At 33.6% G+C, this 25218-nt stretch overlaps 1 protein-coding gene across 1 annotated transcript in view; it reads left to right on the plus strand.

Annotated features, from left to right (window-relative positions):
• The window catches only part of LOC117111036 (alcohol dehydrogenase [acceptor]-like), a 51831-nt gene that overhangs the window by 3442 nt on the left and 23171 nt on the right, over nucleotides 1-25218 (plus strand). Inside the window, exons 2-8 of the mRNA XM_033253902.1 lie at nucleotides 6244-6510; nucleotides 8126-8191; nucleotides 9263-9408; nucleotides 10052-10119; nucleotides 17138-17187; nucleotides 17648-17773; nucleotides 19539-19655. Coding sequence (XP_033109793.1) covers nucleotides 6250-6510; nucleotides 8126-8191; nucleotides 9263-9408; nucleotides 10052-10119; nucleotides 17138-17187; nucleotides 17648-17773; nucleotides 19539-19655 — 834 coding nt within the window. The 5' untranslated portion in view covers nucleotides 6244-6249. The remainder of the gene's footprint in view (nucleotides 1-6243; nucleotides 6511-8125; nucleotides 8192-9262; nucleotides 9409-10051; nucleotides 10120-17137; nucleotides 17188-17647; nucleotides 17774-19538; nucleotides 19656-25218) is intronic.

The following is a 25218-nucleotide window of genomic DNA, read 5'->3' on the forward strand; positions in this document are numbered from 1 at the left end:
ATTGTTGTCAGTGGTGGATCCAGGAAAGATGTGTATAAGAGACAGGTATGTTCCGGATTATAGAGTTCAACAGCATAAGTAAAAAAATGAAATACAAAGTTGACGTTTAACGAAACATATAACTGTTATTGATCATGAATATTTCGGTCGCACCTGCAACCTTTCTCAACCTGTGATCTAAATCTTTATTTATACTATATGCTATATTTATTATTAGTCGTACCTATTGTGTAAAGGAGTGTATCTGACGTTATTTGAATCCGTTCAACCACTCTCTGGCCTATTGGTTATGACACAAGTATCTTATTGATAAAAAATTTGAATGGTGTCAAAGCCCAACATATTGGTTAATCAGTTATAAATTCCTTGTTCAAAATTAACCCGACACATATCTGGCACACAGAGAAGTTGAATGCACCATTGAAGTACAATGAACTGCGGGCAAACTTGAAATATGAAACATGAATATTGAAACTTTCAACAAATTGTTCCTTTCATATTTCTTGTGTAAAATACTTGCTGTCAAACCGGGGCACTTCGAATTAGTCAATCAACCTCCCACGGCTCAGTGCACCTCTAACTTAGATGACCAACATTTTGAATGTCACAGCGATTTTGTATATTAGCCTACTATTTTAGCACTCTGCGAACGAATTTCCTAAACGAGGGTGGAGATTTCAAGGAGCTTACTGGGTCATGGGCCAAAAAGCTTCCGAGTTCGCTCTGCAATAAAATACTACACGGTACTGCAGGGCGTATTCATGCATTCATTTCTTTATTTCAGATACAAATATCTATATAATTAAAAATAAAGAATAAATAAAACAAAAAATAAAGAATAAATAAAGCGAGGAGGTAAAATGTATACTGTATATTCTGCAAAATTAAAATTAAAAGTAAAAATAAAATAGTTTACACCATCGCTGATGAAGGTATGAGTGTGGAAGAGTATACTCAACAATAGTATATGCACATTAGCCCTATAAACCATGCTTTCTATGTCACCTTCTAGTTCCGTTACCTCTAGGTCAACAACGAATTACAAGAAGGTGTATTTTAATACAATCACAATGTTCTGAAATCACACAATGCGTATAATTACAAGTTATACTACCATTCGACCTCAGTGTTGTAATATCTCTACCCCATGATGCATAGTTACTATTGTATTGTATATATTTAGTGGGGGAGGGGGTGGAGGGGGTGTGGCCATTTTAAAAGGCCCAGTATGCGAGCAAAACGAGCATCTAGGCTGAGGACAGGGGCCGCCAAGGGTCCCGGTGGGGTCCAGGGGGATTCTCCCTCTGGAAGCTATGGATATTTGATGAAGTTTGGTAAATTTCATTACTTATTTTATAGGCATCAATCTACTGTAATATGACCTGATAATTGTTGTCAGTGGTGGATCCAGGAATTTCAAATAGAGGGGGCCGGGGGATAATTTCACAGATGGAGAATCTACAGTACCTCAGCCCCACCATGGTATGGGCTGAGGTAAGAAAATTTGTGATTATGGCACCACTAGATGACCGAAAAATTGCACTTCCAGACATAAAATTTGAATATAATTTTCTTTACATTTCCATTTTTTATTTAATTGAACAATTTGGGGGTGGGGTTGGCCTGCTGGGCTCCCTTGAATCGCCACTGGGTACTTTCACAGATGGAGGATCTATACCACCTCAGCCCCATCATGGTTGGGGCTGAAGTAATTAAATTTGTGAGTATGGCACCTCCAGATGGCCGGAAATTGCACTCTCAGAATCATTCAATTTAGCCACCCCCACCCCATTGAATCTACCTCTGATTTCCTTGATATGGACCGCATTTCCCCCGATGGATAAAAAATACCCTTCCATAGTAGTCCGAAAATGATACTACAACTTTGGCTGGTCCAGGAAGTCGAAATAGAGGGGACCCAGGGAGGGTCTTGCACAAATGGAATGTCTACCCACCTCAGCCCCACAACTGTTGAGGCTGAGGTGAAAGAAATTTTGATTATGGCACCTCTAGATGGCCGGAAATGGCACTCTCAGATTAAAAGTTTTTTGTCTGTTTTGTCTGTTTTCTCCATTTAGGAGGTTGGGGCCCATACTGGACGGGCTCCCCTTTGAATCCGCCACTGTTCATTATAACACTTGACATAGTCTATTATTTTGTCTCCAAATGACTAATTCCTAATGTCAAGCGAAAGATTCTTTTATTCGAAAGAATTTTTTTATTTAATACAGTTTTTGCAACCTTTTTACAATTACAGTGTACTGTTAATTCTGTAGTTAACTTTCAGGGAACTTTATTTTAAAAAATGGCCTAATTAATTATCTTATTATTTTAGTTAAATTAAATGGAGTTTAAATGTGGTTATATTACGCTAGTTTGAAGGTTTTCTGTGAGCCAATCATTTACACTTACATCTTCATGGTTAGCATAAAGAAAAATAGAGCGTTACGCTATAAAGGGTGCCTACCTCCACCCTATGCCTAAATAAAGAATTCATGAATGCGGGCGATTCCTTTCTTTTTTCTCGAGCGTGGTTTTCAAGGAAACTTTACAGACGCGCGTAAACAGACGTCAATCAACATTTGGTTGCACAACTTAAAAAGGGAAAATCTTTATTTTATAATAATAACAATAATAGGTCAATTTATAAGGGGCAAATAAACAAGGTCTCTAAGCACCAAATAATACTAATAATAATAATAGTCCTAATGATAATAATAATAATACTATTATTATTATTATTATTATTATTATTATTATTAATAATAATAATATTAATAATAATAATAATAATAATAATAATAATATTAATAATGACATTGCAGCGTTCGTAAAATGTTTGTCACTGGTGCTGGTAACAATCACAAAAGGTGGGGGCCAGGCTTCCGCCGCCGTCGGTTGACAATTGACGTAACATGATATTTTATTCTCACGAATTTTTCTTTTGCAAACTCGCATGTGCGACCGAGATATTTTATGATACATATTAAATATTATGTTCTGCTAAACGTCAACTAGGGTACCAGAGGTCACCGATGTTCTTTCTCGTATATATACATATATATGCCTATGTATACTCATATACAGGCAAAATGCGCCAATATAGTATGCTTTCTGTGTATTGGCGTAGTGTCGCATTCTATAACGATAGCTCGGTTCTACAAAGTGCTACAAATTGTTGCGAAAATGCGAAAAATGGTGCGAAAATGGGCCTTCACACAGGAAGGAGAGTTTATCCAGTGTTGTGAACGCTTTAAATAAACTTACTTTGATTAGATTATGCGCAGTGGCGTAAAAATGTTCTGAGGGGTCCTGGTTCGAGACTCGTCGGGGGATTTGTCGTATATAAATTAGCAATTATTACGGTACTCTTTTGCTGAAGTAATCCATACTAAAAACCATCCCCTGCTAAACATCATTCCAGACCCGTACATATTTATGACAGTGAAAATTGTACAATTTATTTTTTTTTATTACTGAAGTAATCCATAGCAGCCCACCCCACCCACCCCACTGGGTATCATCCTGTATTTCTTAGTCTAGGGGCAGAAATATTGGTAAACAATGTATTATTCTATGCTGTATGCATCGTAGTTTTACTAAAACAATATACGGTATAGTAAAACTATCTGTTCCCGGTATTTGAGGGTTGGAATAATGATTACTAAAATGTAAAATGTACCGGTACAAAACTCTGATCATTTTAAAGAGAAAAAAAAACCTCAACAGGCCATATATTTAGAGTTTGGGTTGATAAAAATATATAAACACTGTCATGTATATGTGACCCACTCTGCAACAAATTCTTGTCTCAAAATGAGATTATTATATCTTTGAAATCAAATTTAGAGGTCAACAACTAATAATTAATGCAAAAATTGTTGAAAACGGATAACAAATGATGAAGAATTGAGATTTTCAGGCGCCTGATTTGCCAGAGTCGTCACATAGGGCCTATTCTTCAGTAGAGTAGCACCCCGCCCCACCCCCCTTGGTGTAAATTATTACTGTTTTTATTATTATTATTAATATTATTATTGTTAATATTATTATTATTATTATCATTATTATTATTATCATTATTATGATTACTTTTATTATTTCTTTAATATTATTATTATTATTATTATTATTATTATTATTATTATTATTTCTTATGATTTAGATTGGCTTTCCCTATGTAAAGTAATTTATTTTTAATACACTTTTACTATTGTAAAGGGTGTTAAACTTGACAATCTTTTTTTAACCTCCTATCCATCTGTACTTGCTTAACTCATTTTGTATTCGCATTTGGAATTTGGCAATAAAAGTAAAATGAATGAATGAATAAATTATTTTGTATCTTTTGAAATACGGAAAATTAGGAATAAGACGGTCTGGTACTAATTTAATTAAACTTAGCTTGCCGAATTCAGCTTGAGGAATTAATAACTTGATATATTATCACTTGCATTGTACCATGTTTTAATAACATTAATTCTCATGTGTTTGCTTTTGGTAGGTCGTTAGCGATTACCGTATAGCGGCCTAGAATTTTTAATCATTTAGTCAATTATTGATTTATTACGGGCAGAGAGACGACAGTGTGATAAATGTATCAACATAATCAAGGGCCGATCCAACTTATGAGAATGAGCTTGATTTTGGCTGGTATCAAAGGGCCGCAAATGGCCAGTAGCGGCGCCAGCGTCTGAAATCTGGGGGAGGGGGAAAGTGAGGGATAAGGTAAAAGTTTAGGGAAGAAATATTCTGGGGTGGCCTGCGAGGTGGGCGTGGTCGGGCATCGTTCAAAATGTCTCGAAAGTGGTCTAAGGGGCGAAGACCCCGAAAAATATGACAATTTAGAGGTTTCGGAGTCTCGATTTTATAATGTATATAGTCTATAGAAAATACATAACAGTTTTTCTTCTCTTTTTTAGGGGGGGGAGAGACAATTTTCTGGGGGAAATTACCCCGTGCCCCCGTGGCACCGCCACTGAAAATGGCTACCGGTAGTGTGCAGTGGCAAAAGCTTCGGCAAAACACATTCGTAAATTCAATGTTATCAGCGAAAACAGAAAGAAAATTTACTGGTTTATAAACGATATTTTTTGGCAAAATTTATTTGACCTGACTGGCCTGAAGATGGGAAATTGCATACAACTTGAGTTCGTGGAACTCACCTGACGATTCTCTCTGGGAATTTTCATCCTTTACGATGATATTTATTTGTGTGACTAATTTTTTGACCATTAGGATAGGACAATGTTTAAATGAAATTTTTAACCACTTTAAATTATACTGTAATAGACCGATTTTCAAATAAGATTTTATTTACGTTAATTTACAATCTAGTCCTATGCATTGTTTTTATATATATTATTTTATTTCTTTATGGAAGAGGGCCTCTGACTTCGAGGCCCTGAACGCCCCTGCTCATCGAACCATCTGAACGGCCGGCAGTTACGCTACTTATGCATTATTGATCGAGTTCCTAGTCCACATATCAAGCGCCATGAGCATCTTACATTAGATGGATATGTGCGCTATATAAAACTACACTATTATTATTATTATTATTATTATCTCTATTTAACATAATTATAATAGAGTAATCTATAAAAGATTTTGGTATCTGTTGTAGGGTCATAAGCATACAAATAAGAAAAGAATATTATTTCTAAAGATGACTAAATAAATATTAGAAATATTGAATCCCAATAGACTTATTCACGTAATACCGTACAAGATTATAGAATCAAATTATTAATTTAATGTCAATATCATAAGTAAGCCTAATCATACTTTAATAGCATATCGCGAAGATGCACAATCGGTATTGACATGTTGGTGAAATATATTACTGATAATAATATTACAGACCTAGCCATATATATTTAGATTATACTACGTATTAAATGTTGGTAGTTTGTTCAATGTATTCGAGTATACATCTATTCAAACTATACTATATCCAAGCACTATCAATACTATCAAAGATGCTATAATACCTAATTACATTCAAATAAGATAGCACAACCTGAACTACACATCAATAACCTTACATCTGTGGTACAGTATAGAGCAATCAAAATACTATATTATTTTCTGTAATTCTTAGAATGCTAACTGATGGTTTATGTTACATGTCGTACATAATAGTATATAATGCACATAAACGTTATAACTTTAAAATAATGTATCTGCTATACGCCTGAAATAGAGTTAGAACATTCAGGATTTAACTCATTCTTATTTCAGGTCACAATGGCTGCAACGTCTTTGAACTTTTTCATAGATCTACTTCGACCTAAAAAGAGAACATACAAATATAGTCTAGACGAAGAATATGACTATATAGTGATCGGAGCAGGCAGCGCAGGGTGTGTTCTAGCTAACAGGTTAAGCGCTAACTGTGGCACAAAGGTCCTTCTTTTGGAAGCTGGGGGTGAGGATACAAAATCTGAGATAAATATACCACTGGCCCCAGCCTACCTTCAACGGACTGAAGTTGATTGGAACTTTGAGGTAAACAAACCTCGTTATTTTTCAAATTAATTGTGTGTATCATACAAACTGTATTTTCCTTTCATTTTCAAAATTAACTCGCAAAATAGACCAAATTGGTGTTCAGTGTTATTACAGTATTTGATTTACGCCATAGGTCTATCTAGCTAGTTTATAGGCCTAAATTAACCGTAATATCATTATGTTACATTTTGTGAATTTCTATATTGATTTTCAATCGCGTGTTACTGACTATTGCCCACTAAGGACATGGAGAGTAGTGATTATTTTTATAACAACAACAATAATAACTAGAGATACTATGTTCAATAGAACATGAACCCAGTCATTTTTTAACTGTGACCTTTAACCTCAACCTGTGAACACCCCATGTTCTGATGCAACTGGTCCAATCGTTAGTCACTAGCAATATTTGATAATTTTCACTATAGTGACCCTTGTGAATTTTTACCTATAGATGAAGAGTAGTTTTTCATATTTAGAAGGCCCTAATGATCATTCCTGGTAAATTCGAGCTCAGTTGGGCTATTTTGAAAATTTGACCCCGATGAACCCTATGACAGACAGGGGTGTAGGAGGTGTCACTGGTTCTTAATGATGAACTTTGATTGAATTTGGTTTATTCATTTGCCATTAATAACATTTTGAACCTTTGACCTATGAACTTTGACATATGGGGTGAAGAGTGTTTTTTTTTTTGTGTTTAGAAGGTCCTAGGGATCATTCCTGGTAAATTTGAGCTCAATTGGGCTATTTTGAAAATTTACCCTGATCCCAGACTGGGGTGTTGGAGGTGTCACCGGTTCTTAATGACGAAATTTGATTGAATTTATTCCAATGGTTTGCCATTAGTAGCATTTTTAAGTGTTACTATAGAGAACAAAAGAATAACCCTTTAATGACCTTTATGCCAATACATATGTGCCCAGGACAAGACTGTGCTATGTTATTTGTGACAGAAGTCTTTTATTTATTTTTTTGAAAGTTTTTACCCTAATGACCCCTAGTGACCTTTGACCTCAAGCAGTGAACACCCCATGTATGATATGTGTCACCGATTATACTGACCAGGTTTGGTTAAAATCGGCACAACCGTTTGGCATTAGCAGCGTTTTGAAAGGAAGTGTTTTGAAAGAAAGAAAGAAAGAAAGAAAGAAAGAAAGAAAGAAAGAAAGAAAGAAAGAAAGAAAGAAAGAAAGACAAAAAGAAAGACAAAAAGAAAGAGCAAGCGAGCTAGGAAACAGAACAAGGTCAGCATGCTGCTGACTGGGTAAAGAAGGAAGAAACTGCTAAGAAACAGAACCCAGTTTTTTTGGGGTTTTTTTCAAACAGGCATAGTAAGTCTACTTTTACTTTATACCTGTTAAAGACATTTTTGTTGCAATTTTAAATTCATTTCTCATTATAGCAAGGAGGAAAAGCCCAATGTGCTGTTGTACAAACAGACATAGTAAATCTACTTATTATTAGTATTATTAATAATATTATTGATTGGTGAATAATTTTTTTTTAATCCACAGAAAATAAGGTAAGCCCAGTAGACATAATACGAATTATTAAAAAGATCATCATAAGGTTATTCCAAGCATGATGTAATTATTATTTTAACCATCAGATCGAAAGTCAAGAACATGCTTGCAAAGCCCAAAAAGGCCAAAAATGTAACTGGCCCCGAGGAAAGGTAACCATAACATTCCATTGTATTTTAAACTATTCAGGTTATTGAACACTGTTTATATGTTGCTTTGAATATTAACATGAAAATAATGTTATTAATGTATTTCTTTGGGACTGGTACCATCATTAAAAACAAAATGTACACCGTCTACAAATACAAACGCTAACGACTTTTGTGTACTTATGAACTTTTGTGGTGAAGAAAACTTTTAAACACAATACACAAGTTATTTAATAATCTCATTTAAAAGAACTAAGTAAAGTTTCAATCAGACACGGGTGAAAAATAGTCTGTTTTTACTAAATGATGTACAGTTGACTACAAAAAAAAACTTATTACCTGACACGGTAGATGTCTTACCAGTGAGTTGTCATGCTAAAGTTTAGACAGTGTATAGTAAGAAACCCATAGGTGGCAGGTCAGAAGATGGTGCCGGTGAATAACAATATCTAACAGAGTTCGATCGTTTATTCCTCTATTGGATGACCAAAATGTCAACTGCTGCAATTGAACATTTATAACATATTTTAGTTTGACCATAGAGCAGATGGTTTGACTGCGCTCTGTGCAGGGCTATGTTAATTTCAAATTGCGTTCAAATAGTCTGATACGAAGCGAAGGGAGGTTGCTTAAATATGTAAGTCGCTCTTTAATTTATGTTTATAATTATGATTGATATCAGACAGGCCTAGAAAGGTCGCTGAGTTTAGGTTTATTGTTTACTTCTGGTTCTGTTTCTGGTGAGTAAAGCCGACCTCCCAAGGACTCCGAAAGTGTAGGAGTATAACAGGAGGGGTATAAATAGTGTCGATTGATAGGAAAGGTCCACCACCGCAGTTTAAGACACGCAGCGTCGGTCACTTCCTTTTTTTTTCCATTACGTTAGTGTTAGGCGCAGCATCATTGTCATCATCATCATTATTAATACTATCATTATTATTATTAACTTTTCTGTAGAGCCATAATTACGTATTTAACGTGATTTGATAATAAATAACATTGCAAAGTTGTATTAACGTCATGTTCTGACATACCAACAACCATAAGTGTTGACTGGATTAAAATTTCTAACAGGTGTTAGGAGGGTCGAGTAGCATTAACTATATGGCGTACATCCGAGGATGCCCTGTAGACTTTGACAGGTGGGCTGAAATGGGAGCTGAAAACTGGGCTTGGAAAGACGTACTACCTTGTTTTGAGGCGGTGGAGAATAATCAGAGGTTAGACAACATACAAAAGAAACGCATAACGCAAATCAAACTACAGTTAGGCTAATATAAAAACTTGCTCACATAACTATTGATTATGATGATGATGATGATGATGAATGATGGGGATGAGGATGATGATGAATGATAATGATGATGATGACGATGATAATGACGTTGATGATAGTCCTCGATAATTATGATGATGATGACGCTGATAATGATAATAATGAGAGGATGATATAATACAAATAATTATAAGAATGGTATATATTTTAAACAGCACATTCTGTGCATATAAAAAATATTTTCTTTTAATCTCTCCGTACTATTATTAAGTTATTATTAATAATAATAATAATAATAATAATAATAATAATAATAATAATAGGCCTAATAATAATAATAATAATAATAATAAGATTTATGAATCTGCAATATTATTGTTTGGATGGGACTATGAGCTGATTATTAGTAATATTTGACCTAAGTCTTCCAAATTGGAAAGTCATCGGATTAAACTGTCGACGAAAGCTGTGAAATTACCTTTCAATTTACAATAGTTTGCCTCTAATTTATTACCATGTTAATTTTTGTTCTCAATATAACACAATAAATTATCCTATGAATATTTGGTTTATGTTTCGATTTATAGTGAACCTGGATTGTCTGTTACTCAGCAACGCTACAAGACACCAATGTCACAAGCCTTCATCAACGCAGGTAAGTTAAGAACTTGTTACTTTTCAATGGGATGGTAGGCCCACATTGGGGAGTGGGTGAAGATCTTTCCAGGCGATCGACTTTTACTGCTACTTCATTTACGCCAAATCAAATTAAATGCTAGTTTCTCGTTCCCAACGTCATACAATTTTGGAGGCTCATGAATAAATTTACAGTTTTCCATGGAAAATAAAAATAATGTAATCATGTGTGTTAATATTAAAAACATAAAGGAGATTAAGTACATGTTTTGAACATTGTACAAGATTAAAATAAGCTTTTAAGGAAAGTTACACACAATAGGCCTATTATAAAACTGGAATTTGTAATCAACGCAAACAAATGATCACTTGTAAATAAAACATGGTTCAATATTAGTAGAGATACAATTACATAATATGCCTATTTAAGAGTTAAGAGACATAAACTAGAATAAAGAACTAACACCTGTTTGGAAAATAAAAAGTGTTATTAGAAGAATAAATATAATGCTAAATGTGTTTGAAGTGACCAACTAAAGTCTATGCTAAACGCAGTATTTATTTTTTTTTATTTATTCTACTCAGTCCTTTCAAAAATTACGGGATATAACCCAGTGGAAACATGGACATATGCAAATGACTATTTTCTAAATAATATGAGGATGAATCCAAGCAACTGCTGAAGAATAATATTGGTGCAGCTTTAAGCATTCATTGTTCGACAGAAAATCTTATAAAATTACAATCAGTCCAAACAATTAATGCTTCAGAAGTAATGCGTCTACAACAGATGTCGTCTTCGTCTTCAAAAAATTTGGAAAGTCTACAAGTTTTTCACTTCCTGGACCGGATTGACAGGATATAATATTTAATGATTGACTCTTTGGAAATGCTGGTAATCGTAACACTCGAATGCATTAAATGTCAACGGGGGTCACCTTACAACGCCATAATTAGATCCTAAAGTGTGTGTTTTCTTTATTTATTTATTGATTCATTTTTTTTAATATATAAAAATTGTATATTTTAATGTTGACCGTTTTCAAAACCTAGTACTTTACCAACGCATGTTAATCAACGACAGGATATAATATTTAATGATTGACTCTTTGGAAATGCTGTTAACGGAACACTCGAATGCATTAAATGTCAACGGGGGTCAACTTACAACGCCATAATTAGATCCTAAAGTGTGTGTTTTCTTTATTTATTTATTTTTTTTTTTAAATAAAAATGGTATAATGTTGACCGTTTTCAAAACTCAGTACATTACCAACGCATGTTAATCAACGAATTATTTAATTTCCGCCATTTTCTAGCGTGCCCTTGCGTGACTGTTGACTGACATTGATAAGCGATATCATATTATATCATCAGTCGTCAACATTTGAACTACAGTACCCTTTTTATAACACTCACGAGAAAACCTAAATATGCCAAACGCCCTCGGCTATGACACAAGTCTTCGGTTAAACAAAAACAGACTCGTAGAACAATAACAGAATGAAATACTGGGGTTAGTTGAAATACATTTTCGAATATAATCCATAGTCATACTACACTATGTCCATAGTATTTTTTTTTCTCCGATCATTTGTATTCATTCATTCTCTTTAAAATATTGTTAAACTTTTATCATTTGAATTATTTGTTTGCATTAGTCTTGTGAATGGTGCTCTACTACTCCAAAGAGTCTTATTAGGAAGTGATTTGTTAATCTACTTGGTAGATGACTAGACATATGTTGAACTAACTATAATATTTCTTCTTTTTTTATTTGAATAATTTATTTCAAAACAAAATTTAATGACAAGAAAGATCGACGTTTTGGGTCCATCATGGAACCATTCTTAAGATCAAGTAAATTGAAAAAACTAAAAACAAAAATACCAAGCAGTGACAGGAAGTAAGTAATTAATTAACATATCAATAGGGCCTACTGTTAATAATAATAATAACTTTATTGTTTCTCTTTTGTAACAGAGGCACAATCTAGAGATGTGCAACAATAATTCACAATATAAGATTTAAAGAAAAAAAAATATGTACATTTGTCTAGCAATAGACATTTCTTACTATCCTAATACACCGTCTAAAAATATACATTACTTTTTTTTTTTACAAAACTAATAACGAAAAGAAAAGTACGCATCCCAGGAAATGAACTACACACCACTGCTCTCGACACCATTCTCGCCATTGCCAGGAATTCATGACAATGCGTGACCAATGCCGAAACCCGACGGCGCGCACTCCATCTCCCGGAGAATGCATTACATTTCATCTGAATAAACTAAAAAGAAACTTATAGGAAAAGAAAAGGAAAAAAAAATAAATGATAATAATAGTTTTTCCCCCTTCCCTTCCCTCCCCTTCCCCTTTTCTTCCCTTTTCCTCTCTCTTTTTTCTTTTTCTGTTCTCCTCCCCTCTCCCTCCTCATCCTCTCTCTCTTTCCATTTTTTTTCTTCCCCACTTCCACAACTTCTTTTTTTTCTTCTTCTCATCATCTCTTCTTTCCCTTTTCCTTCTTTTTTTCTCTTCCTTCTTTTTTTCTCTCCCTCTTCATCCCCCTTCCCCTTCTCTCTTTTTTTCCATCTTTTCTTTTCTTTCCAACAAATTGTGTGGAGCCATAGTGGAACTAAGCAATTAGTCCTTCTTAGCAAATTAACTAGATAAACAGTTTGGCTTTGACTGAATCAGTTTGTTTGTTACGTGGTTTCAGTTCTTTGATCCAAAGCATTTCTTTAATTAAGCAATCAAACTTGGATTTTGCGCTTAGATAAAACCTTGAAACCATGATGGACCCGAAACGTCGATCTTTCTTGTCATTGGATTTTGTTTTGAAATTATATAGTAAGCGTCGCTTAATTAATAATTTATACCTTTGTAATATTTGATCCTCAACTTACTTTAGTTGCTATGATATGAACACTTTTTGTTTCCCAAAATTTCAGTTATACAAGTATACAGCCATTACCATTGCTGGAAAATGTAAAGATTCACGAACATTAATATGATCCTTTGTATCTTAGATTACTAACTAAATGAGAACAATATTTGATGATTTGATGTTAAAAATACAGAGCCCTTAAGGCAGTGGCGCCGAGAGTTATGGAAACCGGGGCTAGTGCCCCGGGGCCTGGAAACCGGGAGGGGAAAAAATAATAAAATAAAATAAATAAATAAGAATGATTAAACGTATACATTCATCCAGCTCATTCATATGTTTTTTCAACGGGAATGGTAAATAAATCTTACCGTTTATCGATAAAAGCTCGTAATTAATCGCTTTTTCATTAATATTTTCATGACTTCTAATACTCTAGAGTTTACGTTTACAATGTATCAAATAGTACATTCTTTATATTAATTAATAATTATCAAAGGCTTGGATCCTGGACATCGTCAATATACATAGGACCTACAAGTTAGAAAATACGAATAGACCTGATAGAGATTCGATTGCCAAATGAATACTGAATTAATATATTAAACAAGTGGCGGATAATTTTTTCAAAATTTACCAAAAATACAAAAATAAAAAAATAAAAAAATTCTACTCAAATTTAAGTCTAAGAGTGCCATTTCCGGCCGTCCAGAGGTCCCATAATCTTAAATGAGGCTGAGGTACACAGACTCTCCACCTGTGGAAGCCTCTGGGCCCCTCTATTTCAAATTGCTGGATCCGCCACTGTAAACTTTTATACCTACGTTATAAATCTTTTCAGCTATACGTATGAATAAAAGGAAGGATAGCTTTTACTTTTCATGTTTCTATACTCTAATCCGTTAAAAGGCCGTAGCTTAATTCAATTCAAAATTCAATTCAAAATCAATTTATTCCAAATCTTTTCAAAGCATAGATAAACAGTACAGATATAAAAATGGAAATGGAAAGGGCAACCACAAACAAACAGAGCTTTACACTAGTGGCGCCCGAAAAAAAAGTAATTAAGATACTATTTCAAATTGACAAAGTAAGTCAAGGTATACATTTTAATTAAAGCACTTTCATATCATAGATCAAGATAATAATAATAATAATAATAATAATAATAATAATAATAATAATAATAATAATAATAATAATAATAATAATAATAATAATAGCAAAGAAAAGAAAAATAAAATAAAAATAAAATAAAAATAAAAATAAAAATAAAAATAAAAATAAAAATAAAAATAAAAATAAAAATAAAAATAAAAATAAAAATAAATAATAAATAATAATAATAATAATGATAAAAATATAATTATTATGTCAGTCTTAGATAGCAATTTAAACACTGTAAAATTATATAAATAATTAAATTAAATAGCAGCAATAAAGCAACATATAAATTGCACTTAAACATCATTGACTTTTATTGACGAATTTCTTTACAAATAATACAATTTTTCCCGTCTTGGCAGTGGTACCGTTTCATCTTATAGCTTCCATGATAAATATTATTCATTTTGTTCTTAAATAGTGAAATATTAGCACATGCTCTAACATTGCTTGATATGTTGTTCCACACCTTAGGCCCTATATACGAGATTCCTTGTCGGCCAACATTTCTGCGTTTTAAGTCGATAACAAGGTTTTGCTTATATCGTGTATTATGATTATGGTACGAGTCAAGTGTACGGAACAACAAATCAAAAGATTCTGACAATAAACCATTATCATATAAAAACATTAAGTTGGCTACATTTTTTCGTATAAAGCAAATATGTTTAAAGTATTGGTTTTAACAAAAAGTTGAGTAAATGGGTGTAGATAATGTACATTACATATGATTCTAAGTGCTTTCTTCTGTAATACATAGATTTTATTTAAGTTTGTCATGCTACCAGAATCCCATATCGTGATCCCATACGTTATAATAGAAAGGACAAGAGACTTATAAATAGTGAGCAGTATGTGATATGGTAGCAAAGGAGATTCATTGCTCCAATAATTGCAGACACCTTACTAGCAATAACATTTACATGTTGAGAAAAATTAATTTTTTCATCAAGAGTGATACCAAGGAATTTAATTTTGTCTACTCTCTGAATAATGTCCTGGTCAATGACGAGTTCGACATGCGCTGTGATAATAATTGTATTTCTACCACTAAACACCATCAATTTAGTTTTATTGGTATTAACAGTAAGCTTGTTTGCTTTAAACCACATATTTAAGCGTTTTAACTCCTCATACATTATATCGAATGCTTTATTTATGTTACTATGTTTTAAGAAAACATTGGTATCATCTGCAAACGTTATTAATTGAGTTTTGGTACATACTGAAGGCATATCATTGACAAATAGTAAAAATAACAATGGACCCAGGATAGATCCCTGGGGAACTCCATACTTTTCCAACTTTCTATCAGACTGTATATTATCTAAAGCTACAGATTGTTCTCTTCCACTTAAAAAACTACAAAACCATTTAAGTACAAGACTTCTGATGCCACAATAAGGTAGTTTTTGTAGAAGAACTTTGTGATCTATCGAATCAAACGCCTTAGATAGGTCGAGAAAGTGTAATATTATATATGGCAGTTCGCCATGTAATGCTCAAGTTGTTGTGCCCGATTCCAATGTATGTTCCGGATGCAAAGACTGGATCTTCACTATGATTGTATTGATATGACAAGCGAGATGGTTTACTTTAACTATATATAGTATAATAACTGAACTGACTACATCTCTTCTGGTTATAATGCAAAGCGTTTATTCACTATTCTACTGCATGATATATACAATATATAGAAGTAAGATTGTGAGACGTAATGTTTTCTTCAAGGTATCAGAAGGAAGTCCTTTCTAGATAACTAATACTTTACTTTTCATACAAGCTTGGGGTGTGGTGGACTTTCTCTGATTGGTTGAAAGATATCACCTTATCCTAATCATTTGACTATTACATCATTTTGGGGAGTTTCTGTTGGTCAGATAATATAACAACTTTGGGGGTAGAACTTAACTTATATTTAGTAACGATCTGTCTCTCAATCGAGCTTATTTTATAAATCAAATGCAAGGAGTTGATCACTTGGGCTTTTTGTCATGAATTGGCTATTGTCCTGTCAAAGACTTCATATATAATAATTAGGGAGACGTTTAACAGTTGCCCACTGAATTAGTGAGGTAATGGGGTAGTGAGGTAAAAGTTCAGTCCAATAATTTTATTGATTTGGCCTATATTCGTAAGTTATCTTAATACTATATAACAAAAGACTCCAACAACAAGTAATTGGTTGTCAATTGCCGTTGTTATTTTCTCAATCGTCTGAATGAGGGCGTGATTTGTAGAGTGTCCTTCTCTAAAGCCGTATTGTGTTTCATTCAGGATTTTATACTTATTTTTTTAAAAACCGTTTGGTCATAGACAATTCGTTCATATATTTTTGACATACATGACAATATAGAAATAGGCCTGTAGTTACACATGTCATCCCTTGCTCCACTTTTGAAAATTGGTATAGTTTTTACAAGTTTAAGCTTCTCCGGGAAAATTCCAGTTGTGAGTGATAAGTTAATCATATAAGTTAGAGGTATAGCTAATATATCTGAATTCATTAAAAAAAATGTTGCATCAATATCGTCAAGACCAGGGTGATTTACCCCCGGCCCCCACCACCAGGGATCTGCCACTCAATCCTGTTGGGTCGTAGGCGCCCCCAGACACTCACTCAATAGGCTGCCCCGGCCTACGGCAGCTCTGCCTTTTGGATGAGTGTTAAATTACCGGTAACATTCAAATAGGCCTACAGTAATTATCATTGAATAGGCCTTGCACTTGATAAGCAATAAGCAATAAAGTTTTTCAACTACTTTGCAAGGTTGCGTTAACGGGTGGGGTTAAGGGTTGGAGTAGGGTAGTTCCGAATTTAAAATTTAAATAAAAATTATAAATTTCGACCTTAGTTTTTCACATTTGTTTTTAATTCGGTAGTAAAATACGACCATTGCAATGTTGACCCACAAAGCAATGGACATGTTATTCGTACAGTGTATTGACTTCGTTATTATTAAAATAATATATTTTTAATTAAAAGGCATGGAACTTGGTTACCAGACGACACCAGATATCAATGGAAAGTCTATGGTTAGTTGTTTAGTATACACTTTACTTACACTGTAAACTGGTCGTACAGTATTTGTATATAATTGATGCTTAGTCCTAGGAAAGATCTGCCAGAGGCTAACTTAATGATTATAGCAATCTAAAATTGAATAAGATTAGGCCTATACAGAATTTTGTGTGTGAAACCTAAAGAAACTTTAGAGATTACTATTTTGGCTGTTGACCGTTACTAGTTATTATAACTTTACTTAAACACAAAAAATTACATGCTGAGGCGGGTGTTTTCTCTTTGAAATCAGATCGATAAGAGACCGAAACCTGGCTCGCCTCGCGCGAGTCAAAATAACATTTTGAGTGTCCTCAATTTTCCATTCTTTGTTGTTTTGCACATGTTGGTGTTCAGTAGCTTCTATATACCGTATCGATTTCACAGTAATTCCATTTTATATGTTTGTTTTTTTTGTTTTTTTTTAAATATCAGTTTGGGTTCGGCAGCTTCCCGGCAACCATTGTGAATGGGCAGCGTTGTAGCTCTGCAAAAGCATTCCTGCATCCAATCAAGAGTAGAAAAAATTTAACAATTTCACTTAACACTCTAGTCACAAAGGTTTGTTGTCAGTGCTTATTTTATGAATTGCAATTCAGTTAGCGTTATTCGTAATTAATTGTTTATGTGCGATCAACGGTGGCGGAAGCGGGTTCGGGGGGTGGGGGTGGCCAGCGGGCCATTGGTCCCCACTTTTTCAACTGGGGGCCTCCCCCCCCCCACTTTTAATTTATAATATACTGTAGTTAATGTGTTATAGCGGATCTAGGGGGAGCCCAGTACGCACGGGCCCCCAACCTCCTATTTTTCTTTTCAAAATTATCAAAAAAAATATAGACAAAACGAATAAAATTGTATTCAACTTTTAATCTGAAAGTGCCATTTCCGGCCATCTAGAGGTGGTGCCATAACCATATTTTTTCTTACCGCAGCCACTACCGTTGTAGGGCTGAGGTGGGTGGACACTCCATTTGCGTCTATTTCAATTCCTGGACCCTTCACAGTTGGAGTATCATTTCCGGGCTATTATAGAAGGGTAAATTGTATCCATCGGGGAAAAGTAAAGGTTTCGTCGGGGAATACCCATATCAAGGATTAGCCCTCATGGTAATTAATTCATTGAGATCGTTTGTTCGGAAAGCAGTGGCGGATTCAAGGGTGGGGGCCTAATTGTTATAATTATATTCAAATTTTAATTCTGAGAGTGCTTTTTCCGGCCATCTAGAGGTGCCATAATCACAATTTTCTCGCCTCAGCCCCAACCATGGTGGGGCAGAAGTGGTATAGATCTTCCATCTGCGAAAGTACCCAGTGGCGGATTCAAAGGGGCCCCGGCACCCTTAAATTGTTGTTTTTTTTTTCTTCTTAAATGGAGGTACTGTTTTAAGAAAATTATATTCAAATGTTATGCCTGAAAATGCAATTTCCGGCCATCTAGAAGTGCCATAATCACAAATTTTGTTACCTCATCCCCAACCATGGTGAGGCTGAGGCGGTGACCTTCCATCTGCGAAAGTACCCAGTGGTGGATTCAAGGGGGCCCGGGCTACCTTAAGTTGTTTATTTTTTTTTAATGGAGATATAAAAAAAATTATATTCAAATGTTATGCCTGTAAGTGCAATTTCTGGCCACCTAGATCACAAATTTTCTTATCTCAACCCTAACCATGGTGAGGCTGAGGTGGTATAAATCCTACATCTGCGGAAAGTACCCAGTGGCAAATTCAAGGGGGGCCCGGGCCCATTTGAATTCCGGGAATGCGCCAGGGTGGTGATGGATGGTGACCCCGAAGAGTATTTGCGTCTTATTTTGCCTGTCTTTCCATCCATGTCAGTTCCGTCATAAAATTAATATACATGCAAATAAATAAATAAATTAAATAAAATTAATTATTTCAAAGTCATAATGCAGAAAAATATTATTATTATTATTATTATTATTATTATTATTATTATTATTATTATTATTATTATTATTATTATTATTTTTATTAATAATTCCTGGATCCGCCACTGGAAATTACAACAATTATTACAGTAGTTTAATGCCTATAAAATAACTAATAAAATTTACCAAACTTCGTCAAATATCAGTAGCTTCCAGGGGAAAAAGCCCCCTGGACCTCCACCAGGACCCCTTGGCGGCTCCATGCCCTTCCCCCAGATGCTCGCTTCGCTCGCATACTGGTTGTGAAGTGCCCCCCAACCCCACTTTCAAAAACGTTCCGCCGCCGTTGTGTGCGATGTAGGTCTATCGACATTTTGTTTTGTACTGTCCTGTCATTGGCATAATCTACTTTATGGTTTTCATTTAATGTTAATTTAGATTGAGATTGTGGATGGGAAGGCAATAGGTGTGCATGTGCAGTTTGATGGAAATGAGGACTTTATTCCAGTGAACAAAGAGATCATCTTATCGGCAGGTGCTATAGGATCTCCACATGTACGTGGAATGTGCTGGAAATGGTTTATACTTATTTATTTATTTATTTAAAACATCTTTAGGCAGGATACCATATACAGACGAGATCTTGCCGCTGTTTTACAATATGTTCCTGCAAACACACAGTACAATAACAACAACAAAATGTAACCAGCACAGTACAATAAAATAAACACTAGTAAAAACTTTGGTGGAAAACTATCCCCCGCCGGACACCAACCCGGTACTTCCGAGTCAAGGTTTCGGGCCAGAAATTACGGCTCAAGGTTAAGCTTAAATACAACTTAACTACGGTATGGTAGAAACTATCCCCCGCCGAACACCATCCTGGTATTTCTGAGTCAAGGTTTCGGGCCTGGTATCACAACTTTTATCTTAACTATAAACCTAACTAAACAATGGTAAAAACTATCCCCCGCCGGACACCATCCCGGTACCTCTGAGTCCAAGTTTCGAGGCCGGGATTAAATTTTAAAAATATAGACCAAGAAAATATAAAAGGAAATGAATTTTGATAATCAGAAAAGGTGTTTTCTCTCTCTCTCTCTCTCTCTCTCTCTCTCTTTCGGGGGAATTTCACCCACTTTTATTTCTATCTATTTTGTTACCTTAATATTATTGTTACCTTAATATAAAAATTAAAACTAAATTGCACTCAAAAAGGGTCAGTCCGCAATGGCTGACTGTAATTTTTTTGAACTCATCTTTTATTAATTTCTAAAAAATAAATTAATATATTCTTTTTCTTTAAGGTCCCAAAATGTAATTCATTGAATATGTTAAAATACATCTCATTCCAAAAATGTACTTACACATACACATGTATATACTGTATATATACACACACATACACACACACCAATACCATATAGGCCTACTTATACATATACATTTTTTTATTTCAACAATTACTAATTGTTTTTCTTTTATGAACAAAACAGGAAGGTAACTGCTGATGTAATATCATTGATAATGTTAAATAATAATAAAAACAAAAGTCAAGAACTTTCTTTTTAGTCATTTTCAAACGTTTTCAAAACGTACATCATTGTATATATACACACACAAACAAAAACACACAAACTTAAACATATATGCACACACCCACACATACACACACATATTAAATTCACAAACACAGTACATACATGCATACAAGTTTACGTATGTATTAATTATCTATATACATCAAATCAAACCAAAAAGCTACCGCGTTATGTTGACAATATCACTGGTAATTGTAATGATATTGAAATTTTACCATCCGATCAATAATAATAATAATAATAATAATAATCTTTATAATAAAGGGCATATAATTATTGAACAGTCAAAAGAGCTTATTAAATAAGCCCATTGCGTTCATATCATTTACAATATATTTAACGCTACCCAAGGGTTCGTACATACTGGCTTGTTCAGCTCAGTTAAAATTTTAATTTTGTAAATAGCGTAGACTGCAATGGAATATATTTGGTTCTTAATTTTACTGTCACAACCCAGGAGGAGTTATTTAAAAGAACTACATTTTTCACTTTTCGCTTCCAAACATCATTCCAACTTATATCTTCATTGTTAAATACCTTTTTCCATTTACACTGACTTTGTGGAGGAATAAAACTGTTGTTAACAAAACTTAAATACAGTAAATAGCTTTTTTTTCCTTTGAACGTTGTTGTTAATTACCATATTCTCATCTGAATTCACATGTATATCATGTTTCGTATTTTGCTTAATTAATTTCACCCATTCATTTGGAATAGCCTCAATTAGTGAAATATATTCACTCATACAATTTCTTTTAATACATATTTTTTTAAGAATTTCGTTAGGTTTCATTAGACGATTAAAAATAATTATATCACTAATCTTATTGAAACCTGATGTACTCCAGTTCCTATAGAACAGGGATTTGTTCTTATATGTAATTGCTTTATTACCCCATAAGCTTTGTTTAATTACTTTTTCATACGCGTTAACGACATAAACTTTATTGGTATTATTTAATTTTACACACATTTTATAACATTAAAATAAAAAGAAGGTATAGTATCAAGGCCCGTGTTACTTGTCAGATTAATATTTGACATACTCAGAATCACTCTTTCGTTTCCAAATTTGTTTAAATAGTATAATGGTAATAGCTTCCATCTTACGTGTTTCCTACACAGTATTTTCCTTGCCCATGTAATCTTGAGCGCTTTAACGTGTAAAGAAAAATCTGGCATAGTTATGCCTCCTTCAATCAGTTTACCGATTAACGTTTTTATTTTTATTTTTCCGTTTTTCCATTCCATAAAAAATCGTATGCTAGTTTATTTACTTTGAAAATTACGTCATCTGAAACACCAATTATACAAGCATTATACGTAAGCTTAGACAAAGCCAGACTCTTTAATATAGTAACCTTGCTAAAAAACGTTAGGTTTCTTCCTTTCCCGGTATTGAGCAACCTTTCTAAGCTTATTATTAGACCATTGTCAATACTCTTTTCATTTTCAGCAAACAGTACGGTACAGTGTCATCTTCAAGTTGTGCAATACGCACTTCCTCATATTTTCCTTGACTAGGTATTGATATTCCTTTAAAGTGTGCACTATTTCTTATATCACACGCCATGATTTCCACGACCAGAATAAATAACAACGCCGACAATGGGCAACCCTGCCTAATGCCAACATTTTTCAGATACCCATCCATTATTAACAAATACACACTTTGTCTTATTATAAATTGTATTAATCCATTTATGAAAAGAGTCTCCAAAATTAAATTTTTCTAATACCTTAATTGCAAATTCCCTACTCACAGAGTCGAAGGCTTTTCTAAAATCAAGGGATAGAATAGCACTTTCCATTTACCTTTCAGTCGTATAATGAAGAACATCATTAATTAGCCAAACGTTTTCCCCAGCAAAGCGCCTTTTGTTGTATCCTTTTTGGTCATTGTTAATAACACTTTCAATTACTTTATGAAGTCTTGAACATAAAATTTGCGTTAAAATCTTGTAATCCGTGTTTAATAATGTGATAGGACGCCAATTTTCTAATAATTGTTTATCCCCCTTTTTGTATAATAAATTTATTACACCCCGTTTCTGTGTATGGCCCATTTCATTTTTAAAATAACACTCGTTAATTGCATTACAAACAATTTGTTTAATTTCTTTTCAAAAATAAATATAAAACTCAACGGTCAGACCGTCCCATCCTGGAGCTTTATATAACTTCATTTGTCGTATGGCTTCATCACATTCTTCTATAGTCACGATGCCTTCACATACACCCTTTCCTTCCTCAGATAAACTGTTTACTTTTAATTTATCTAAGTAGGTGTTGATTTCCTTAAGGGATATCCCCTTATTTGTATAAAGATGTTTATAGAATTTGACTTCCTCTCGTAGAATTTCATTTGTGTCTGTTAACACAGCACCATCTGCGTTTTTTTTTTATACTTTTGATATGTTTTTTCGTTCCGTTATTTTTTTTAAACTAAGAAAGTATTTAGTGCTACGTTCGCCTTCTTCCATCCATTTTATTCTTTAACGTATGTATGCACCTTTTGTTTCATTCTCATCAATATTTTCCAGTATATTTTTTCTTCAATTTCTTCCTCAATACTTTCATTGGAATTACTAAAATTGTTTACAAGTGATCATTTAGCTGTTTTATTTGGTTTTGTAGTTTCACTTTTTCTTTGTTTTTTTCTTTATTTTTTTTTTTTTTTTGCCAAAAAAATATAAAAACGTCTTTAACTCTAACTTTTATTAATTCGCAAAGTAAGTCTGGGCCGAGAGTTTTTTTTTTTTTTTATTGTTTTGAGTTTTAATAATATTTTTTCTAATAGCACTTTGATAATAAGTGTTGACTAATAAGCTACTATTATATTTCCAATATCCTGAACCCCTTTTAGAATTATCAAACCCAATTTTAATTGAGATTGTCTGATGATCAATCAGGATGGCCAGCCTTATACCACATGATATAACTTCATTATAGCCATGAATGTTTTCTGAAATAAACCAGTAGTCAAGTCTTTTTATCTTTCTTTTTATCTCTCCAGGCATCTTTTAGCGTGAGTTTTTTCATAAAATTTTTAAGTGTGAAGACAGATGCGTCTTTTCTGTCTGAACTATTCTTTTGATCCCATTTCCTATCGAGGATACAACTTAAATTACCACCGATGATAATTATATTCTTAGTGAAGTCCACCATATTTGAAATAGTCTTATTTAGCTCTCTGAAATATGTGCTTCTCACTTTACAATTGTTAGGAGCAAGAACATATATTTTACCATTGATTTTAAATTTTAGTATAATGTATCTTCCATTTTTGTTAATACACTCATTCTTTTTTAAATCTTTTTTAAATAAAATTGATACACCCGCACTATTTGAATATCCAGTGCTATACGTACAAATACCATTCCATAATAAATTAAATTTATTGAATAATTCAGGTGTAAGATGTGTCTCTTGTAGATATATGACATCAGCTTTCTGATCTTTACACCACTTCAGTATCTGTCTTTGTTTATTTATATTACGTACACCTCTTACGTTTAAGGAAATGAAATGAATGTTGGCGTTAGTCATACAATCGGGTATGATTTTTTAAATTTTTTTTATATACAGATTGCATTAATCGTTGACGTACGTATATATCGTAAGGCCAACTTTACTGACACATAAATACATGCATCTATATATGATATATATATCCATGATACCGAAAATGACAATGATAGCAATAATTGCATTATATTAAAAATGATGACAAAGACGTCATCTTTGGGGAAACTACTAGCGAAATTGCGCGTTGTATTGTATTGGTAATGATAATAATAACGACTCAGCTTGGTCTTTGGATTCATACTTGTTTTTTTCTTTCTCTTTCACTTGCTTATTAGACCAAGATGATGATTTCATGAAGCTTGTTATCTTCCCTTGTTTCTGTTGGTTTTCATTTATTGGTTCACTTTGCTTTTGATCGTCGATGTCGATTCATCTTCACTAGTGACCACGCTCTTTTCCTCTACTACACGTTCCCACATCTCTTGAATGAGCTTTTCGCTCCAGTCATCTTGCAACAGTTTTTCTGCGCTGTATTGGTGCCGTCGATGACCTTCTAATCCACAGGCATGGCAAACGAGGTGGTTTGTACATGTTTTATCATTATGTCCGTACTTTAAACATTTCGAGCACTTCACCCTCTCATCTACTTGGGTATAATCACTCTACAGACTTAAAATTTAAAGACAGCAACACACCCTACAATATCAAATGGTCTATTATCGACAGGGCATCGGCTTACTCCCCAAAAACAAAATGCTGCAACCTATGCATAACCAAAAACTTCACATAATATATTCAGACAAAGAGTCAATACTAAACAAAGGAACCGAGCTATTGTCTAAATGCAGGCACAACAACAAATACTTACTTAAAAACAATTAACCCATTTGCATTTTCATCTGGCCTAGCATTTATATACTCACACAATCCTTGTATTCTCTCACTCCTGAAGATTGCATTAGCATGAAACAGTCTGTAGAGTGATAATA

Source organism: Anneissia japonica, unplaced genomic scaffold (assembly GCF_011630105.1).
Source record: "Anneissia japonica isolate Jap-2015-1 unplaced genomic scaffold, ASM1163010v1 scaffold573_len2283161_cov171, whole genome shotgun sequence".
Classification (NCBI taxonomy): domain Eukaryota; kingdom Metazoa; phylum Echinodermata; class Crinoidea; order Comatulida; family Comatulidae; genus Anneissia; species Anneissia japonica.